The sequence below is a fragment of the Salmo salar genome, chromosome 14 (assembly GCF_965601325.2).
Source record: "Salmo salar chromosome 14, fSalSal1, whole genome shotgun sequence".
In the NCBI taxonomy this organism is placed as follows: Eukaryota; Metazoa; Chordata; class Actinopteri; order Salmoniformes; family Salmonidae; genus Salmo; species Salmo salar.
In genome coordinates, this window is record NC_138304.1 from 71,945,158 (window position 1) to 71,966,902 (window position 21,745).

The 21,745-nt window shown below is 42.2% G+C and overlaps 4 protein-coding genes across 5 annotated transcripts; 2 read left to right on the top strand and 2 right to left on the bottom strand.

Moving 5' to 3' along the window:
* Positions 1–899: 899 nt before the first annotated feature.
* Positions 900–4,023, bottom strand: psmb8a (proteasome 20S subunit beta 8A). The gene is made up of 6 exons (NM_001123535.1): positions 3,810–4,023; positions 3,379–3,520; positions 2,908–3,019; positions 2,349–2,478; positions 1,945–2,149; positions 900–1,615 (listed from the first exon to the last, which is right to left on the bottom strand). Exons 1-6 carry the CDS (start codon positions 3,933–3,935, stop codon positions 1,527–1,529), a joined length of 804 nt encoding a protein of 267 aa, NP_001117007.1. The 5' UTR covers positions 3,936–4,023; the 3' UTR covers positions 900–1,526.
* A 1,027-nt stretch (positions 4,024–5,050) lies between these two features.
* psmb13a (proteasome 20S subunit beta 13a) lies at positions 5,051–9,079 on the bottom strand. Its single transcript, XM_014141746.2, has 8 exons — positions 8,837–9,079; positions 8,383–8,476; positions 8,074–8,171; positions 7,746–7,886; positions 6,180–6,295; positions 5,975–6,033; positions 5,615–5,766; positions 5,051–5,457 (listed from the first exon to the last, which is right to left on the bottom strand). Exons 1-8 carry the CDS (start codon positions 8,896–8,898, stop codon positions 5,346–5,348), a joined length of 834 nt encoding a protein of 277 aa, XP_013997221.1. The 5' UTR covers positions 8,899–9,079; the 3' UTR covers positions 5,051–5,345.
* psmb12 (proteasome 20S subunit beta 12) lies at positions 8,834–16,429 on the top strand. Its single transcript, XM_014141748.3, has 6 exons — positions 8,834–9,107; positions 11,200–11,270; positions 14,848–14,979; positions 15,383–15,512; positions 15,600–15,744; positions 16,014–16,429. Exons 1-6 carry the CDS (start codon positions 9,075–9,077, stop codon positions 16,139–16,141), a joined length of 639 nt encoding a protein of 212 aa, XP_013997223.1. The 5' UTR covers positions 8,834–9,074; the 3' UTR covers positions 16,142–16,429.
* An 869-nt stretch (positions 16,430–17,298) lies between these two features.
* On the top strand, positions 17,299–21,689 carry psmb9a (proteasome 20S subunit beta 9a). 2 transcript variants are annotated; one of them, NM_001123714.1, is given in 6 exon segments: positions 17,354–17,610; positions 17,868–17,935; positions 18,055–18,186; positions 18,389–18,518; positions 20,979–21,120; positions 21,270–21,689. In NM_001123714.1, coding segments are annotated over 6 exon segments (654 nt in total). In that variant the 5' UTR covers positions 17,354–17,556; the 3' UTR covers positions 21,398–21,689.
* Positions 21,690–21,745: the final 56 nt, after the last annotated feature.

Below are 21,745 nucleotides of genomic sequence, written 5' to 3' on the forward strand. Positions count from 1 at the left end.
AGGTAGCCTAGCTCTTAAGAGCATTGGGCCAGAAACCGATAGGTTGCTGGTTTGAATCCACGAGCCGACTAGGTAAAAATCTGTCAACGTACCCTGGAACGAGGCACTTAACCCTAATTGCTCCTCGTTCTGGATAAAAGTGTCTGATATGTAAATGTTTTAATAAAATGCTTCTTAGAAAAGGGGTCATCTCTACACTGTTTCTTTGAGTACCGGCACCTATCTGAGTCCAAATCAAGCACTGGCTGTTAACAACAACAGGCGTAACTAAATAGGGGCCTATACTCATTTTGGGTACTGTTTAGTGTACTGTAGGTGTAGGAGTTCCACAATTCTTTTGTAATAGGCTTTTGAATAAATAACGTTTGAGATATTTTGTTGACCTGTATGAAAGATGTTTGAATAAAATGCTTATTAAAATAGATAATCTCTGCACTGTCTATTTTGTCCTGAACATGATCATATGATAGAGACTAGAATAAATCATGCTTGTCTGGAGGTCCACAGCACTGCTAGTTATCATTCTCTACTAATCAGGGACTGATTCAGACCTGGAAAACAGGTGAGTGAACTCTGGCCGATGAATCAATTATATTTATTGATCAATAAACTGCCAGGGAGAACAGAGCAGCTGTAGCAGTACTTCTGCCCTCTAGGGCTGAAATGTAATAGCCTATCATGTTATTCACCAAGACCTGTTGCACAGAATCCTGCTTGGCAACAGATAATATTAATGTTGGTAGACTATTTTATGGAATGTAGTTTGTGTAAGGGATGTAATTCTCTATAATAACCCACTGGGAACTGTAGAATACTCCCCATGTAACTACAGCACACACCATTCATATCCACAGTGACCCATTTATCAAGCTGAGAAAATGAACATAATACGGGAGAAATAGGCTTCTTCAGGTTTTATGGCAAATTCATTCCATTAATTTAAAACTTCCTCTGATATCACAAACATTTTGGTTGTAGAATTTCATTTGTACAATTAACTCCTATACTAAGGTGGAAATGTACAGAATGGTGACAACCAAAAGATACCTGGGCAAACACATCCGACTGGTTTGGGACATGTATTTGTGTTTCAGGAAACAGTTTGTTGGAGGCAGATACGCTAGGCAAAACTATACGGACTCTGAATTTTACTTCCTCCTCCAACTGTTGGTTATGAGGTTATGTTATTTGACCGTTTAGTAGGCTAAAACATTTGACTAAAACTCTTCAGGTTACAAAATTGTCAAGTGTATTTCACAAGTCTCAACAGACTTTACAAAGAAAATAAAAATCAAGGTTTGTAGTATTAGTATTGTATTAAACAATCCTACAAACCTTTTCCAATGACTGGCACTGGTAAATAATAATTTTAATAGGACTGGTAACAGTTGCAGCAAGTTGTGACGGCATGTAAGACCTTCAGGTTAAACAATCCAGAGGATGCAGTTTGAAAACTGTCTTTATTTGAAGCAGTGCTGGGATCAGTTGATAGAGAACACAGTGTGTCTGTAGAAACGGATCTATGATCAGAACATGCCCTTCCTGTAGCGGTGGATCAGCTCTGACACGTCCTCCTTACACACCTTTATCCAGCCGTCCTCCTGCATGTGGTACACTGGACAAACACAGACACAGTTACACATAAATACATTTTAAAGGTATTGTTTACATTGTAATTTCCTATGGATTCAGCATATGACTACTTTTTACTATGGATACATCCTTATGAGATTAGATTATAATTGTATATTTAGTTATAACCTCGTGAGTGGAATTCACACCTGGAATTTACACAACAAACAAACAATATCTCAACATACATCAAACTCAAACCTGCACCTATCTATGCTTCACATGGTCTCACATGAACTGACTTAGTTATTAATAAGTCGAGTCAAATGAATCATTATAGAATGAGTATAGGTTCAGAACAAGGTCACTCACGGTTGACCACTCCTCCAGAGTAGGCGTCTCTGTGTGTGGCGTGGGTGATGCCGCGGCGGCCCAGCTCGTACGCCTCCTCTACCGTCATGTCCTCACGGTAGCCGCTGTCCACCACTCCGTACGCATAGCTGCTACCACAACCAGTAGAGAACATACGACCAGAGAGACGTGTGGCGTTATCATCCACGTAGTACAAACCAGGGCCCTGGACAGCAAGACAAATAAATCAATACTCATCAATAGACATGACAACTGGAGACTCTCCAATGGTACTCAAAAAATGTAGGTACCATCAGGATGAACATTTTGGCTATAAAATAAGGTTTTCAAATAAACACACGCACGCACAGACACACACATACCACAGGCACACACAAACCCCACTCCTCCCACCCACCCTGTACCTTGTTGTCCCAGCCAATGATCATGCTGCCCATGGAGAGGCCCATGCCTCTGTATCCCAGCATCATGTTACACAGCAGCTTAGAGGCTGCAGACACTGAGATCCTCTGCTTGTTCCTCAGTTTGTACAGCCTGAGACACAAAGAGATGGTCAGTCACTGTATGAGACAAGGCAGTCAGAGTGCTGAAACACTGGTTTACTTCCAGATACATTTTGACTCACCGAGTACATAAAGGCATTAATGTGGCTTGGAAGCATGTCATTAACACCAATACAGGAGAGGGCTAGTCTAGATAACAATTTTGGCCAAAACGTTAAGTAGATGGTAACTACAAAGTTACTGGTTGATATTGATATGGTTGTGCTGTGCTTACTTTACGTCCCATGCATTTGTTTTGAGTGTATGGAAATTACATTCATTAGTACATTTTATGGCCCTCCCCTTGTGCATAAGCCTGACAGACAGACAGACTTACACAGACAGGCATCAATGATTATGATATTAACACCATGTAACTGTATAGCAGGACTCAATCCCACAGAGACAAGTTTTAACAGACCTGCACTCCTTAGCCAGCAGTCTCTCCCAGTACTGGCAGTCAGCAGCACTACCAGACATGGTCCCCAGCAGGTAAGGATTGATCTCTATCACCTTGTTAGCCTCCTTCGACGCTGCAGGGAAAGACAAATGCATGGCAAAGAGGTTAGAGAATGATTTCTTTATGTTCGGTTACAGATCTCCCAGAGATCAATTCTGCATCTGACGTGTTGGATGTGTCTCCGACTGCTGCTGGAAAAATGTAATGGACCAACTCAAGGCTGATCACATCAACGTTCCAAGGTAAATCACATCAAAATGGATGATCTTACAATTACCACTTGTAGATGTTTTAGTGCTCACAATATAGTAGTAACAGTGGAACGCTATTACTAGTTTCTTACTGTGTAGAGGCACAGTATTGTCATATGAACACAAGTGTATGACAGAAATTATAGACTAAAAACGAATCCCTATGGAATGTGATGTTTACCAATGTAGCTGCCGGCTGAGGCCCTGGAGTCCACAGCCACAATGACACCATGGCGAAATGTGAAAGCCAGTGTAGTAGTACCATGGTTCAGATCTATGGACACGCCACCTTCACGGCTGCATGACTTCAGGAACCCTGAAGGCTGGAGAGAAAGAGCGAAATATAGAGGGGGACTGAGAAATAGATTGATCCAATCGTTTAAAAAAATGTGAGACAGCAGCTCTTGTCAACATTTTGTCAGGTGGTATACATGCGTGTGCGCGTATGTTTGTGCGTGCGTAAAAGTGTGCTTGAGGTGAGTTGTGAGTCTCCATTGAACCGTGCTTTAGTAAGGTATAGTTCACTTCACATAGGACACATTAGATCACCATATAATTGTCACAGAAGAAACAGAAACGAACTGCAGAATGAAAGACGCGTAAAATACTCACATCCACTCCAACCGGGACAGCAAATTCCTGATTCGGTCGGTCAACAAGATGCCCTACTCCTGTTCCAAGAATCTGCCCACGAAGTCCCGCGTGGGACTTATAACCACTTACGTCGAAAAGTGCCATAATGATTAAATCAAATATAAGAATGTAGACTGTATCTTAATAAAATTTGAAAGCGAAAATACAGCTTGACTTCGCTCTGACGCGTCAAGGAAATATATTTCCTAATGCAAACGAAACCGAAAGGGTTTTTAATATACATTTTCATTCCTAATCGAAAAAGTAACCCAACTGTTACTTATAATATGCGTACTCATTCCGAGTATTATTTGACTATAGCCTAACCATCCCTAGTCATACGGATAAACAATTGTTAATAGACATTAAGTTTTGACATGATTTCTCACAATATACAGTAAACTGGCTGAAAACGTATCACACATTTGGCCAATCGCAGAGTATAATTTGTGGGTCGTCATCAGTAAATATGAAGACTTACCTGTTAGAGGTTTACCGTGCTCAAGGAGTCACTCACAAAGAGTCACAGGTAGAGAACTACAATGAACGAAAATATAAATTAAACATGTAAAGTGCTCGTCCCATGTTTCATGAGCTGAAATGAAAGATACCAGGAAATTTCCAGCTTATTTCTCTGAAATGTTGTGCACAAATGTGTTTACATCCATGTAAGTGAGCATTTTATATTTTGTCAAGATAATCCATCCATCTGGCATATCAAGCTGATTAAACAACATGATCATTACACAGGTGTACCTTGTGCTGGGGGCAATAATAGTCCACTCTAAAATGTTTTGTCACACAACACAATGCCACAGATGTCTCAAATTTTGAGGGAGCGTGTAATTGGCATTCTGACTGCAGGAATGTCCACCAGAGCTGTTTCCCACCCATGGCTGTGCCCCTGCCCAGTCATGTGAAATCTATAGATTAGGGCCTAATGCATTTATTTCCATTGACTGATTTCCTTATATGAACTGTAACTCAGCAAAATCATTGAAATTGTTGCATGTTGCGTTTATATTTTTGTTCAGTATAAATGTTATGCTGTATTACATTTGAAATATCTAAATCTCCTGGATTGTAATAGCGGGCATATTCTTCATTGGTGGACCATGGCAATAATATAAAAAAAAAAAAAAACATTAAGATTCTGTGAGCTGAAACTGCTATAAGGAAAGTGGAAAGCTAAAAGTGAGGAGGAAAAACTCAAACACGTATTCATGAAAAATAATAAAGACCTTTTATTCAATCAATCACTTTCCAATATTTCACCCAGTGCATATAGACACAGCTATGGCCTAGGCCTACTATACCTGTTCAAAATGTATTGCTGACTACAGTTCATTGAACTAAGATCTTTATGTGACAATGTTTTTTTTATGGCTTTGCATTGTAGTGTCACCTAGTAGTCACATCTTGTCATTATTAGGTGTATTGTATTCACTGATTTTATGTCTGAATATTGTGATAAGCCTCTGTGACTGTATCTTTGTCGTTTCTGAGTGCTCAGGTTCAGGCGGTATCCATCCGCTGGACTGTCTCCTGCACTACCTCCAGCTCCAGAGGGACTATTTTCTCTGTCAAAATAGATGTTGTACCTGGGCGATACTTGTATCTTCTCTGCCTGAGTAAGAGAAAGAGCAAAGAGTAGAGAGAGAGAGAGAGAGAGAGAGAGATAAGATAGAAATTAATCACTGTTCTGTCAACAAACAAAAAAAATCTCAAATATGCTGTCTAGAATAATAGTTGAAGCAGAATCTGAGGATGTGAAAACAATTTACCTCTTGTCTTTATACTCTGACTCCTGGTACGGCCTGATGTAGTCCACCCCCTGTTTCGTGATGACACAGATATCTATGTTGTTGCCTGAGCCCAGGTCACTCATGATGCCAGAGTGGATGGCATCCCGGACCAACTCCTTAGCCTCCTCCAACTAGAAGGGCATAGGGATGAAGAGTGAGTGAAGGGACTGGAATGGGGGAGGAAGGTCTGTAATACATCCAGCTTAATGTAAACAAATCTGATGCCTTCTTTATGGTGAGTCCAATGACTTAACTCTTGAGACTTGAAGTCTATCGATGTGATGGCATATGAACTACATGTACGACAACCCCTAGCCTGCCTAAGGAAAAGTCACTCACCTCCATATTAGGTTTGAATCTATCCTCCAGAATCCCCAGAGCGGCCAAGTCACCAGACCCTACACAAAACACAAATAGGAATCAATTAAATGTCATTATTTATAGATTATTCATGACTAGTCGATGAATCAACTAATAATGGCCCACACAATAGCAGTATATGGATGTATGCTTATGTTTGCTTGACACAGTAGCAGTCCCTCACCCATTGCAAGGTATGGCACATTGTCTATGCTCCCATAGGGCCCCACTGTGTAGAGGTGATTGCCAGTACAGTCCACCCCTCCTAGGATTAGACTGGCCCCTATCTGGCCCCGGTACCTAAACACACACATATGACATACATTATGAACAAACAAGAATGACTATTTTGAATCAAACCTATCTGACATGAAAGGCGGTTACATTGGAGCGGCTATAGTGGTGGATGAGGTGAGTTATTTCAACAGAATGGGATGCTTAAAGGGGCCATCTGCAATTGCTACATCCATTTTTGGACTTTTAAATCAATGATATGTACCCATTGATTCTTGAAGAATATAACTTATAAATACCTCATGAGCTTAGTTCAACTGTCGTACCCGTAGCAGAACCCAAAATAGAATACTTTTTTACTCCAATGTTTGTAAACAATGTAATTCTAAATAAACACTGTATAGCCTCAAAACATGGGCCTAAATTCAATCAGTTCAGCTTTAACCCACAATAACTGACAACTGCATAGCATATCATTGTTTTTGTTTAGGCGATGTCTGAGGTGTAACTGCATTGGAGCTGTCAAACCCAGATGCGGCACCTGGCATTATACTGTACATATCGCAGACATTGCCATAGGATGCATTAGTAGAAATACCATGCAGCCGTGTTCGAACACTGGAATGTGTGATGTAATCTATTCTACACCTTGATTAGGCTGATAAAAATCCTTATTATTTTGTTTAGTGATTTTGTATTTGACCACATGAGCAGCTGCTCACCGATTTGCCAGCTCCAACACAGTTACACCTCTGACATCGCCTGAATAAAAACAATTAGAAACTGGGTGGTTCGAGTGCTGAATGTTGATTGGCTGACATATCAGACCGTATACCACAGATATGACAAAACATTTTTTTTTTACTGTTCTAATCATGTTTATAATAGTTTATAATATCAATAAGGCATCTTTGAGGTTGGTGGTATATGGCCAATATACTGTAACACGGCTAAGGGCTGTATCCAGGCACTCCGTGTTGTGTTGTGCATAAGAACAGCCCTTAGCCGTGGTATATTGGCCGTATACCACACCTCCTCTGAACTTATTCCTTAATTATATGCTATGTGATTGTTGGTTATCGCAGGTTAACGCTGAACTGATTGAATCTAGGACATGGTAAAAAATATATATAATTTTGACCTCACGGATGGTCAGTCCTTACATCCATAACTCTGTGTATGAATTTGAGAGTGGTTACATTTCTCCAGCCCCATCCCCCAGCTGTTTACCAAATCAGTGGCAGGGTGTCCGCTTTTTCGTTTTTTGAACTGCAGATTGCAGTTGTTCTAATGCAGTGGTTCTCAACTCAATTGTTGAGTACCTCCAACAGTACACATTTCTGTTGTGGCTCCGGACAAACACACCTGATTCTACTAATCATCAACCCCTTGACAAGTTGAATGAGGTGTGTTTGTCTGGGGCTTCAACAACAATGTGTACTGCTGGGGTTACACGAGAACCGGAGTTGGTAACCACTGCTGTATTGGAGAGTTTTAAAGATACACACACACACACCTGAATAGCATGTCCTGTAATATGTTTACTGCCATCACGACACGTGGGTTCCTGCCGCTGGTCATAGAAAAGATGGTAAGGTTGGAGGAGAGCATGTCGGTGGTCTTCTCGGTATCCGCTGCAGTTCCTGCACCACAGCAGCTGAGAGAGGGAGTAAACAGGAGAGGTCAGGAGAACAATGGATGTGTGGGCATGGATATCTCAAATTAAAGTGAGACTACATTTGTTCACTACTCTTTCACTTCTCTCTTCCACACATGACAATCAATTCCATTCTAAACATAAGTCACACATGGACTATCCCTTCAACAGGTGTAGATCTACTCACTACATATTGGGGGAGATGTAGTGGATCTTGGCACACATCTTATCAGCCACGACTTCACCTGAGGTGGCCCGCGTGTCTGCTCCCAGAACCACTCCATCCTGCACAAACAATGACCCAAACAACACTCCATTTCACTATCAGTATACACAATTCATTTCCATCATTATTGTATTTTTTTTTAAGTCACATAAAGACAGGCAAGGATCATAATAATATATCACTATGTAAAATGTACTGAAATACTCCCACTATATGGAGTCTTCCACTTATTAGAGATGCCTGCCCTTTATCAGTGGACATCACTCTCACCTTGCACACTACTCCAGCTATGGTGGTCCCTGTCTTCATAGGCTTAGGTGCCTTGGTGTGTCCTCCCTCAAGCAGACCCTCCAGAGCAACATTTCTATTTGATAAAGATACAGACTAATCAAACACACTGTAACATAATACCAATAGTGTAGCACAAAATCTTACTAAGAAAAGCCCTGTCTAACGATGACCAGATCAATACAATTACAATCAGCTGACTAACACATAGAAGTATGACTTTCATTAGAAGAAAATGCAGAAAGAATCAAATTCAACCTTTACAATTATGTAGACTTCCTGGTCTTTTTTAGAAAGAATATTTACACGATTATACAAGATACGTTACTTTCACTTTTGATATAGGCTTGGTATGCGAAGAGATTATTACGAAGTTTACTATTTACCAAAAAAATACGAAATGTTATTATCCTTAAAGATAAAAGGGAAATCATACCTGGAGACGTTCTCAAAATTAAATCCCGATGCAGGTGTTTCGACAACATTTGTTAGCGCCATACCTGAAGAACTTTATTTTGCACTCAGTGGTTAGATTTTGACTTCACTACAGTCGCGCATTTCAAGTCCCTGAAGAGGTCGCTATTTTCTTGACATGGTGTGACTGTATGTGACTGAGGGACGCAGTTTTATCCGAATTTTTCATCGGTTTTCGGAAAATACTGGAAAGACACTTTATGGACTCTCAAATCAAAGGAGTTAGCACTGGCGTAAGTTAATTGTTTTTCATATTTTGTACCTGATAATGGTAAATTGAAGCTGCGATTAACAGTACATTTTGGGAAGGACGTAGCCGAATTTACAGTGAGGGTTTTAATTCTAGGTTGCCTTGTTGATTTTTGTCATAAATTCATCTCAGTAGCCTAAAGCTGAACCTTCAAGGAAAACGTTTATACATTTAACTTGATAATAATAGACTTATTTCATATTTTCTGACGAACAAAGTGCTGAATTTACTTTCGTTTTTGAGTCGTTCATCTGCAACTCAAACTCAGGGTATAAATTAGCCTACACTTTACCACTGATCTGGGATCAGTTTAGCCTCCCCAGATCCCAACCATAGTTTATCCATTGACTGTAAACTTTAGGAAAACTAACCTTAAATAATATACACTGCTCAAAAAAATAAAGGGAACAGTTAAACAACACATCCTAGATCTGAATGAAAGAAATAATCTTATTAAATACTTTTTTTCTTTACATAGTTGAATGTGCTGACAACAAAATCACACAAAAATAATCAATGGAAATCCAATTTATCAACCCATGGAGGTCTGGATTTGGAGTCACACTCAAAATTAAAGTGGAAAACCACACTACAGGCTGATCCAACTTTGATATAATGTCCTTAAAACAAGTCAAAATGAGGCTCAGTAGTGTGTGTGGCCTCCATGTGCCTGTATGACCTCCCTACAACGCCTGGGCATGCTCCTGATGAGGTGGCGGATGGTCTCCTGAGGGATCTCCTCCCAGACCTGGACTAAAGCATCCGCCAACTCCTGGACAGTCTGTGGTGCAACGTGGCGTTGGTGGATGGAGCGAGACATGATGTCCCAGATGTGCTCAATTGGATTCAGGTCTGGGGAACGGGCGGGCCAGTCCATAGCATCAATGCCTTCCTCTTGCAGGAACTGCTGACACACTCCAGCCACATGAGGTTTAGCATTGTCTTGCATTAGGAGGAACCCAGGGCCAACCGCACCAGCATATGGTCTCACAAGGGGTCTGAGGATCTCATCTCGGTACCTAATGACAGTCAGGCTACCTCTGACCAGCACATGGAGGCCCCCCAAAGAAATGCCACCCCACACCATGACTGACCCACCGCCAAACCGGTCATGCTGGAGGATGTTGCAGGCAGCAGAACGTTCTCCACGGCGTCTCCAGACTCTGTCACGTCTGTCACGTGCTCAGTGTGAACCTGCTTTCATCTGTGAAGAGCACAGGGCGCCAGTGGCGAATTTGCCAATCTTGGTGTTCTCTGGCAAATGCCAAACGTCCTGCACGGTGTTGGGCTGTAAGCACAACCCCCACCTGTGGACGTCGGACCCTCATACCACCCTCGTGGAGTCTGTTTGTGACCGTTTGAGCAGACACATGCACATTTGTGGCCTGCTGGAGGTCATTTTGCAGGGCTCTGGTAGTGCTCCTCCTGCTCCTCCTGGCACAAAGGCGGAGGTAGCGGTCCTGCTGCTGGGTTGTTGCCCTCCTACGGCCTCCTCCATGTCTCCTGATGTACTGGCCTGTCTCCTGGTAGCGCCTCCATGCTCTGGACACTACGCTGACAGACACAGCAAACCTTCTTGCCACAGCTCGCATTGATGTGCCATCCTGGATGAGCTGCACTACCTGAGCCACTTGTGTGGGTTGTAGACTCCGTCTCATGCTACCACTAGAGTGAAAGCACCGCCAGCATTCAAAAGTGACCAAAACATCAGCCAGGAAGCATAGGAACTGAGAAGTGGTCTGTGGTCACCCCCTGCAGAACCACTCCTTTATTGGGGGTGTCTTGCTAATTGCCTATAATTTCCACCTGTTGTCTGTTCCATTTGCACAACAGCATGTGAAATTTATTGTCAATCAGTGTTGCTTCCTAAGTGGACAGTTTGATTTCACAGAAGTGTGATTGACTTGGAGTTACATTGTGTTGTTTAAGTGTTCCCTTTATGTTTTTGAGCAGTATATTATAAATATGTCATAAATATATTATCAGACAAATATATTACTATATATTATATTGTAATTGTAAGCTCACCCCATCTAACTGATTATTAATTTATTACTGATTTTTAAAATCTACAGACCACCATCTTGGCGGTGACATTCAATGGAGGGGTTATCATTGGCTCAGATTCCAGGGCGTCCATCGGAGGGTAAGGAGGACCTTCAACACCTGGAACCAAATGAATCATATTGCCCCTCCTTTCCTCTATGTCTTTATGATCAAGTCTGTGACAGGCAACATATTAAATAAATCAGCCATCACTTATAGCAATATATACATTGGAACGTGTCACTAGGAGTCTCTTCCTAATGTTTCTCCAGGAGTCTCTATCTAATGTGTCTCCAGGAGTCTCTATCTAATGTGTCTCCAGGAGTCTCTATCTAATGTGTCTCCAGGAGTCTCTATCTAATATGTCACCAGGAGTCTCTATCTAATATGTCTCCAGGAGTCTCTATCTAATGTGTCTCCAGGAGTCTCTATCTAATATGTCTCCAGGAGTCTCTATCTAATGTGTCTCCAGGAGTCTCTATCTAATGTGTCTCCAGGAGTCTCTATCTAATGTGTCTTCAGGAGTCTCTATCTAATGTGTCTCCAGGAGTCTCTATCTAATGTGTCTCCAGGAGTCTCTATCTAATGTGTCTCCAGGAGTCTCTATCTAATGTGTCTCCAGGAGTCTCTATCTAATGTGTCTCCAAAAGTCTCTATCTAATATGTCACCAGGAGTCTCTATCTAAATCAAATCAAATCAAATGTATTTATATAGCCCTTCGTACATCAGCTGATATCTCAAAGTGCTGTACAGAAACCCAGCCTAAAACCCCAAACAGCAAGCAATGCATGTGAAAGAAGCACGGTGGCTAGGAAAAACTCCCTAGGAAAAACTCCCTAGAAAGGCCAAAAACCTAGGAAGAAACCTAGAGAGGAACCAGGCTATGAGGGGTGGCCAGTCCTCTTCTGGCTGTGCCGGGTGGATATTATAACAGAACATGGTCAAGATGTTAAATGTTCATAAATGACCAGCATGGTCAAATAATAATAATCATAGTAGTTGTCGAGGGTGCAACAAGCACGTCCGGTGAACAGGTCAGGGTTCCATAGCCGCAGGTAGAACAGTTGAAACTGGAGCAGCAGCACGGCCAGGTGGACTGGGGACAGCAAGGAGTCATCATGCCAGGTAGTCCTGAGGCATGGTCCTTGGGCTCAGGTCCTCCGAGAGAAAGAAAGAAAGAGAGAATTAGAGAGAGCATATTTAAATTCACACAGGACACCGGATAAGACAAGAGAAATACTCCAGATATAACAGACTGACCCTAGCCCCCCGACACATAAACTACTGCAGCATAAATACTGGAGGCTGAGACAGGAGGGGTCAGGAGACACTGTGGCCCCATCCGATGAAACCCCCAGACAGGGCCAAATAGGAAGGATATAACCCCACCCACTTTGCCAAAGCACAGCCCCCACACCACTAGAGGGATGTCTCCAACCACCAATTTACCGTCCTAAGACAAGGCCGAGTATAGCCCACAAAGATCTCCGCCACGGCACAACCCAAGGGGGGGGGCGCCAACCCAGACAGGAAGACCACGTCAGTGACTCAGCCCACTCAAGTGACACACCCCTCCCATGGACGGCATGGAAGAACACCAGTACGCCAGTGACTCAGCCCCCGTAATAGGGTTAGAGGCAGAGAATCCCAGTGGAGAGAGGGGAACCGGCAAGGCAGAGACAGCAGGGGGGGGGGTTCGTTGCTCCAGCCTTTCCGTTCACCTTCACACTCCTGGGCCAGACTATACTTAATCATAGGACCTACTGAAGAGATAAGTCTTCAGTAAAGACTTAAAGGTTGAGACTGAGTCTGCGTCTCTCACATGGGTAGGCAGACCATTCCATAAAAATGGAGCTCTATAGGAGAAAGCCCTACCTCCAGCCGTTTGCTTAGAAATTCTAGGGACAATTAGGAGGCCTGCGTCTTGTGACCGTAGCGTACGTGTAGGTATGTACGGCAGGACCAAATCAGAAAGATAGGTAGGAGCAAGCCCATGTAATGCTTTGTAGGTTAGCAGTAAAACCTTGAAATCAGCCCTTGCCTTAACAGGAAGCCAGTGTAGGGAGGCTAGCACTGGAGTAATATGATCAAATTTTTTGGTTCTAGTCAGGATTCTAGCAGCCGTATTTAGCACTAACTGAAGTTTATTTAGTGCTTTATCCGGGTAGCCGGAAAGTAGAGCATTGCAGTAGTCCAGCCTAGAAGTAACAAAAGCATGGATTAATTTTTCTTCGTCATTTTTGGACAGAAAGTTTCAGATTTTTGCAATGTTACGTAGATGGAAAAAAGCTGTCCTTGAAACAGTCTTGATATGTTCTTCAAAAGAGAGATCAGGGTCCAGAGTAACGCCGAGATCCTTCACAGTTTTATTTGAGACGACTGTACAACCATCCAGGTTAATTGTCAGATTCAACAGAAGATCTCTTTGTTTCTTGGGACCTAGAACAAACATCTCTGTTTTGTCCGAGTTTAAAAGTAGAAAGTTTGCAGCCATCCACTTCTTTATGTCTGAAACACAGGCTTCTAGCGAGGGCAATTTTGGGGCTTCACCATGTTTCATTGAAATGTACAGCTGTGTGTCGTCCGCATAGCAGTGAAATTTAACATTATGTTTTCGAATGACATCCCCAAGAGGTAAAATATATAGTGAAAACAATAGTGGTCCTAAAACGGAACTTTGAGGAACACCGAAATTTACAATTGATTTGTCAGAGGACAAACCATTCACAGAGACAAACTGATATCTTTCCGACAGATAAGATCTAAACCAGGCCAGAACTTGTCCATGTAGACCAATTTGGGTTTCCAATCTCTCCAAAAGAATGTGGTGATCGATGGTATCAAAAGCGGCACTAAGATCTAGGAGCACGAGGACAGATGCAGAGCCTCGGTCTGACGTCATTAAAAGGTCATTTACCACCTTCACAAGTGCAGGAGTCTCTATCTAATGTGTCTCCAGGAGTCTCTATCTAATGTGTCTCCAGGAGTCTCTATCTAATATGTCTCCAGGAGTCTCTATCTAATGTGTCTCCAGGAATCTCTATCTAATATGTCTCCAGGAGTCTCTATCTAATGTGTCTCCTGGAGTCTCTATCTAATATGTCACCAGGAGCCTCTATCTAATATGTCTCCAGGAGTCTCTATCTAATGTGTCTCCAGGAGTCTCTATCTAATGTGTCTCCAGGAGTCTCTATCTAATGTGTCACCAGGAGTCTCTATCTAATATGTCTCCAGGAGTCTCTATCTAATATGTCTCCAGGAGTCTCTATCTAATATGTCTCCAGGACTCTCTATCTAATGTGTCTCCAGGAGTCTCTATCTAATATGTCACCAGGAGTCTCTATCTAATATGTCTCCAGGAGTCTCTATCTAATATGTCTCCAGGAGTCTCTATCTAATATGTCTCCAGGAGTCTCTATCTAATATGTCACCAGGAGTCTCTGATGTGTCTCCAGGAGTCTCTAATGTGTCTCCAGGAGTCTCTATCTAATGTGTCTCCAGGAGTCTCTATCTAATGTGTCTCCAGGGGTCTCTGATGTGTCTCCAGGAGTCTCTGATGTGTCTCCAGGAGTCTCTAATGTGTCTCCAGGAGTCTCTATCTAATGTGTCTCCAGGAGTCTCTATCTAATGTGTCAACAGGAGTCTCTGATGTGTCTCTATCTCCACTTCACCACAGGAGCTACGTGTCCTCTAAGACCATCAACAAGCTGATCCAGGTCCATGACAGGATATTCTGCTGCATCGCCGGCTCCCTGGCAGACGCTCAGGCCGTCACCAAGGCTGCCAAGTTCCAGATCTCCTTTCACAGGTATGGACCACCCTGTCCCTGTCTCTGTCCTTGTCTGGTTCAACATAGCTCATGATTGTTGATATCAGACTAATGAAGCTTGATTGATGTGTGATTGATTTGTATTATTAACAGCAATAAGGAGACCTCCATTTTAGATCTGATCTTAGTAGTAATGTGCAGCCTACATTTACCAGAAGCTCTTATCCAGAGAGCAATTAGGCTTAAGTGCCTTGCTCAGTGGCAGATTTTTTTGACCTAGTCAGCTCGGGGAATCGAACCAGCAACTTTTCAGTTACTGGCCCAAACCTCTTAACCACTAGGCTACTGCCTCTTGAACTACAATAGACATAGAAACAAACTGTGGAATAATCCTGATCCTGAAGGATGACATGTCTTCTCTGTGTCTATCCTGTGTGATAAGTATTCAGATGGAGTCCCCTCCTCTGGTGAAGGCAGCAGCGTCCGTGTTGAAGGAGCTGTGCTACAACAACAAGGAGGAGCTGCAGGCCGGCTTCATCACTGCAGGCTGGGATAGGAAGAAAGGGCCACAGGTGTGTAACAAACAGACATAGAATAGAACACGATAGAATAGAACACACACACACACACGCAATTTCTAACCGTTATTTCACCTCTAGGTTTACACGGTGGCCTTGGGCGGTATGTTACTCAGTCAGCCGTTCACCATCGGAGGATCAGGGAGCACGTACATCTACGGTTACGCCGACGCCAAATACAAACCTGACATGAGCAAAGAGGAGTGCCTGCAGTTTGCTACAAATGGTAAAAGTTGATTTTTCCCTTAGAATCTCATAGGCTTCATTGTTTTATTAGAATGGCACTGTTTTCATTTTATTTTATTGAAAACATCTTCCGGTGGGACAGGAGAGTGATTGTAGGATGGGTTTGCTATGGGATTATTGGCACTGGAACACAAGAGAGCTGTTCCTGAAAACGTGGACAGATATGGTCTCATACCCACCTCTACCTGCCATCTGATCTATTTTCCTCTCTTTCCTCCCCCTTGTTTTTCTCCTGTTCACCCCACCTAGCTCTGGCCCTAGCTATGGGCAGAGACAATGTCAGCGGAGGCGTGGCACACCTGGTAGTGATCACCGAGGAGGGGGTGGAGCATGTGGTCATCCCTGGAGACAAACTACCCAAGTTCCACGATGAGTAGAGTGACACTACAATCAACCAATCAGTGACACTCTGTGAGATGACTCTTCACTCAATCGTTCACTGTTGTTCATACATGCAGAACTTGGTGTTCATATGCCTGACTGTTCACATCAGTTTTGGGACTGCGGATAGAATAACAGTCATGATTTCCAAGAGACCAATGTGAAAATCTCAGGTTCTGCCTATGTGTTTTATAATCTACACCGTGTTCGTTTTGTTTATGTGCATTATATTTGTTTACCTAATGACCTCTGGGTGGAATCAATAAAATCTTAAGTAAAAAATATGTGTACACTGCATGTAAGTGTGTTTGATTATAAATATGTAAATCTGAAGGTCCCCACTATAATTGAGTAGACTATTTCTGAGGGAATAGCACTATTTAATTTGAAGCATCATTAGCAATAGATAATTAGTTAATATTATAACTAATGCATAACTGTCTGTATCTAAACCTATACATTTACAAGGCAGCAACATACAAATCATTACAATTAGTACATATTGGTACAACTTAAAACTTTTATATGATGAGTGAGAAAGTTACAGATGCACAAATATCATACCCCCAAGACATGCTAACCCCTCACCATTACAATAACAAGGGAGGTTGGCACTTTCTCACTCATCATTATTCACGATTCATTCAGGATTATCCGTAATCACGGTAGCATCCACATGAATGTAGAACGTTTATAAACATATTCTATTCTTATTTACAATAAAAGTGACTCCCAAATGGCACAGTACATTATTTACCATTCATTTCTATTGGGCACAAAATAATCTGAAACACATCCGAAACAAACAGAAAATGCATCCAGTCACGTGCTTTGTGTAGGCATTGCGTGCTATACATATGAGCCCAAATACTTAACTTTTTAATAGTTTAATACACATATAAGTGAATGTGTCCCAATACTTCTGGTCCCCTAAAATGGGGGACTATGTACAAAAAGTGCTGTCATTTCTAGACGGTTTACCCGATATGGAGGAAAACACCCTCAAATGAAAGCTGACAGTCTACACTTTAACCTCGTAGTCATTGTATAATTTTAAATCCAAATTGTTGGAGTACAGAGCCAAACCAAAAACGTAAACGTTTCTTGAGAAATTATATCAGCCTCTCAACGGCCGGTTCGTGACTGACAATGTAACTTTCATTTTCAGTTTATTCCAGAAAATGGTGGACTAGACAGAAATGAATGACGGCTCCTTGCTCAAATATATTTAAGAGTTGATTCTTAATACAACAGTACAGTTGAATAGTAATCGTTCGTGTATGTCCTAAATGAGGCGTCGTTTGGTGTTTTCTTTTTCTTTTCATTTCGCGTTGAATCATTAGGCTTCTCAAACACCGTGCGGACTGCACAGGTATCAACGCGACCAGCCACAAAACTAAAGTGCTTCAATATGTTAGAAGAATCATCAGAGCCAGGGTGGCTATCCGAAGAAGTAAAAACTGGGGTGAGTATAATTGAATGACATGTTTGGACCTGGAATTGATATTAGCCTAGAGAAGTGTTCTCATTGTAAAATCTTGGGGTTTGCATTCTGTTTTTGTTTATTTTATTAACGTATAAACGCAGTCTATTGCCTTTTCCAAATGGTTAGTGTCAAAGTGAACTTAACTGTGTTTAGTCATTCCATTGAGTCATTTAATTATGCCCTTAAACCAGTTTGGAAAGCACTTACTCCAAATTGTGTCTGTGCTTTGTTTTCAGACCACCATCATTGCTATTGAGTTTGATGGAGGTGTGGTGCTGGGCTCTGACTCTCGAGTGTCTGCTGGGTAAGTCGCTGTTCCAAGTCTTAGAGAACCAATCATTTACTATGAACATTAAAAAAGTCCTCCCTCAACCCTCTGTTCTCCCTCCACCCATCCCCCCCTCTTCCCTCCATCCCTCATAGGGAGACTGTGGTGAACCGGGTGATGAACAAGCTCTCTCTCCTCCATGACAAGATCTACTGCGCCCTGTCAGGCTCGGCTGCAGACGCCCAGACCATCGCTGAGATGGTCAACTACCAGCTGGATGTGCACAGGTATTACCCACTGCATGGCTATTTATTGTGGTCGGCAATAGCTCTAGTGCTATGTGTAACACATTTTGGTTGAGTTAAATGTATGGAAAAGGTTTCTAGGCTCACACTGTGCATTTTCACGTGTTCCCATGGGGGTTTGCTTATATAGACGCAGTTAACGAATTCTGCTATTGAGCTGTCACTTGTGACCTCTTTAACTCAGCATTGAGGTTGGAGAGGATCCTCAAGTTCGTTCAGCTGCCACTCTGGTGAAAAACATCTCCTACAAGTACAAAGAAGAGCTGTCAGCACATCTCATTGTTGCCGGGTGGGACAAGAGAGGAGGGGGACAGGTTAGTCATTACATTGGTATTTGTATTTATTAGGGATCCAGCAGCTACTCTTTCTGGGGTCCAAACACATTAAGGCACTTACATCACACATAAAACAAAAGATAAAACAGTTAATCATATAACATTATTACACCACTACATATCTACAAAACAAAATGTAGAATTACAAAATGTAGAATATTACGATGTACGTGTGTGTAGAGTGCGTGAGTTAGCGTTTGTGTGCGTATGCGTGTGTCTGTACCTGTGTGTGTCTCTTCACAGTCCCCGCTGTTCCTTAAGGTGTATTATTATCGTTTTTAAAAAATCTGATTCTACTGCTTGCATCAGTTACCTGATGTGGAATAGAGTTCCATGTAGTCAATACTCTCTACTGTCCGCTTCCCATAGACTTGGGGATTGTGAAGAGAACTCTGGTGGCATGTCTTGTGAGGTATGCATGGATGTCTGAGCTTTGTGCTAGTAGTTTAAACAGATAGCACGGCACATTCAGTTTGTCAGCACTCCTTACAAAAACAAGTAGTGATGAAGTCAATCTCTCTTCCACTTTGAGCCATGAGAGATTGACATGCATATTATTAATGTTAGCTTCCCGTGTACTTTTAAGGGCCAGCCGTGCTGCCCTGTTCTGAGCCAATTGTAATTTTCCTTTGTCCCTCTTTGTGGCACCTGACCACACTACTGAACAATAGTCCAGGTGCGACAAAACTAGGGCCTGTAGGACCTGCCTTGTTGATAATGTTGTTAGGAAGGTAAAGCAGCTCTTTATTATGGACAGACTTCTCCCCATCTTAGCTACTGTTGTATAATACATTTTGACCACTACAGGGTTACTCTAAGCAGTTTAGTCACCTCAACTTCCACATTATTCATTTATTTTTTTACCCCCCCCCTTTTTCTCCCCAATTGCTGGTAGTTACTGTCTTGTCTCATCGCTACAACTCCCTCACAGAGGCAAAGGTCGAGAGCCATGCGTCCTCTGAAACACAACCCAACCCAACCACACTGCTTCTTAACACAGCACGCATCCAACCCGGAAGCCAGCCGCACCAATGTATCAGAGGAAACACCGTACACCTAGCGACCTGGTCAGCGTGCACTGCACCCAGCCTGCCACAGGAGTCGCTGGTGTGGATATCCCTGCCGGCCAAACCCTCCCTAACCTGGACGACACTAGGCCAATTGTGTGCTACCCCATGGGCCTCCCGGTTGCAACAGAGCCTGGGCTCGAACCAAGAGTCTCTGGTGGCACAGCTAGCACTGCAATGCAGTGCCTTAGACCACTGCACCACCCAGGAGGCCCCAATGTCCACATTATTCATTATAAGATTTAGTTGAGGTTTTGTCCCAAAATGATTTGTCCCAAATTCAATGCTGTATGTTTTTGAAATATTTAGGACTAACTTATTCCTTGCCACCCATTCTGAAACTAACTTCAGCTCTTTGTTAAGTGTTGCGGTCATTTCAGTCACTGTAGTAGCTGATGTGTATAGTGTTGAGTCATCCGCATACATAGACACACTGGCTTTCCTCAAAGACAGAGGCATGTCCTTAGTAAAGATTTTTTTTTAAGTATGGGGCCTAAACAGCTGGATTATGTTGGAGAAGCTTCCATTAAAGAACACCCTCTGTGGCGGCAGGTAGCCTAGTGGTTAAAGCATTGGACTAGTAACCGGAAGGTTGAAAGATAAAATCCCCGAGCTGACAAGGTAAAAATCTGTCGTTCTGCCCCCGAACAAGGGGGCACTGTTCCTAGGCCGTCATTGAAAATAAGAATTTGTTCTTAACTGACTTGCCTAGTTAAATAAAGGTAAAATATATATATATATATTTAAAAGACAGGTAACTCTTTATCCACAATATAGCAGGGGGTGTAAAGCCATAACACATACGTTTATCCAGCAGCAGACTATGATCAATAATGTCAAAAGCTGCACTGAAGTCTAGCAAAATAGCTTCCACAACTTTTTATCATACATTTCTCTTTGCCAATCATCAGTAATTTGTGTAGGTGTTGTGCTTGTTGAATGTCCTTCCCTATAAGTGTGCTGAAAGTCTGTTGCCAATTTGTTTGCTGTAAAATAGCATTGTATCTGGTCAAACACAATTCGTTCCAAAAGTTGACTAAGGGTTGGTAACAGGCTGGTTAAATAGAAATGCCACATCTATAAACACTAGTCCAATCAGTATTAATTGATTTTTGTGTCCCTTTCAGGAAATGTTCTTGCATCTGGAACATTTTAACTGATCCCTAAAGCTTAGAAGAGGTCATTTTAAATATAATTTTTTTTGTAATCGTTTTGAGTGTTTGCTCAACAAAATGTACCATGAGTACAATTACAGAATCAAACTCAGCTGCCTCAAACTCACAGTTGTTCACTAGTCTGCATAATATTTAACTTTTTCAGAGTTTGCTAGGTTGCTGTGCTCAAGCATTCCCCTCTCATTGACCCCTCCCAGGTGTATGTGACCCTGAATGGCCTGTTGTCCAGACAACCCTTTGCGGTCGGGGGCTCCGGAAGCGCCTACGTCTATGGGTTTGTTGATGCAGAGTACCGGAAGGCCATGAGCAAAGAGGACTGCCAACAGTTTGTTGTCAACAGTGAGTGACCAAAAGTGTACTTTTAAAATAAAATAAATGTGTTGATATACAGGTATGACCTAAACAGCATGAATTAGAAGCTATTAAGATGTGTCATTTGTCAATAATATGCTCTCACTCGCTCTCTTTCTTCACCTCTCCTCTCTCAGCACTTTCATTGGCCATGAGTCGAGATGGTTCCAGCGGAGGTGTGGCCTACCTTGTCACTATTGATGAAAAGGGTGCAGAGGAGAAATGCATCCTGGGCAACGAGTTGCCCACTTTTTATGATCAGTGAAAACTGGGTTGTGAAAACAGTAACAATGAGGTTGTCGTAGTTATGAAACAGTGAGTGGACATATGGCCACCTTACGAACAAACAGTACTATTAAATCTACACAGGATATAGAATGTTTGGATAGGGGTATGAATCATGCTGGCACAATGTCAAATATTCTCACTACACATGCCATTTTCAAAATTGTTATGCCCTCTGTTGAAAACAACTGATTTTATTTTGGATAGCCAGGGACCTCAGGCTGGACTGTGTCTTCGGGTGATTCACAAGTAAATTAAACTTTCCTTGGATATTTCTCAGCATGTTTTTTTTCAACCCCAAAACAACTATTCAAGATGTCTTCTGCCA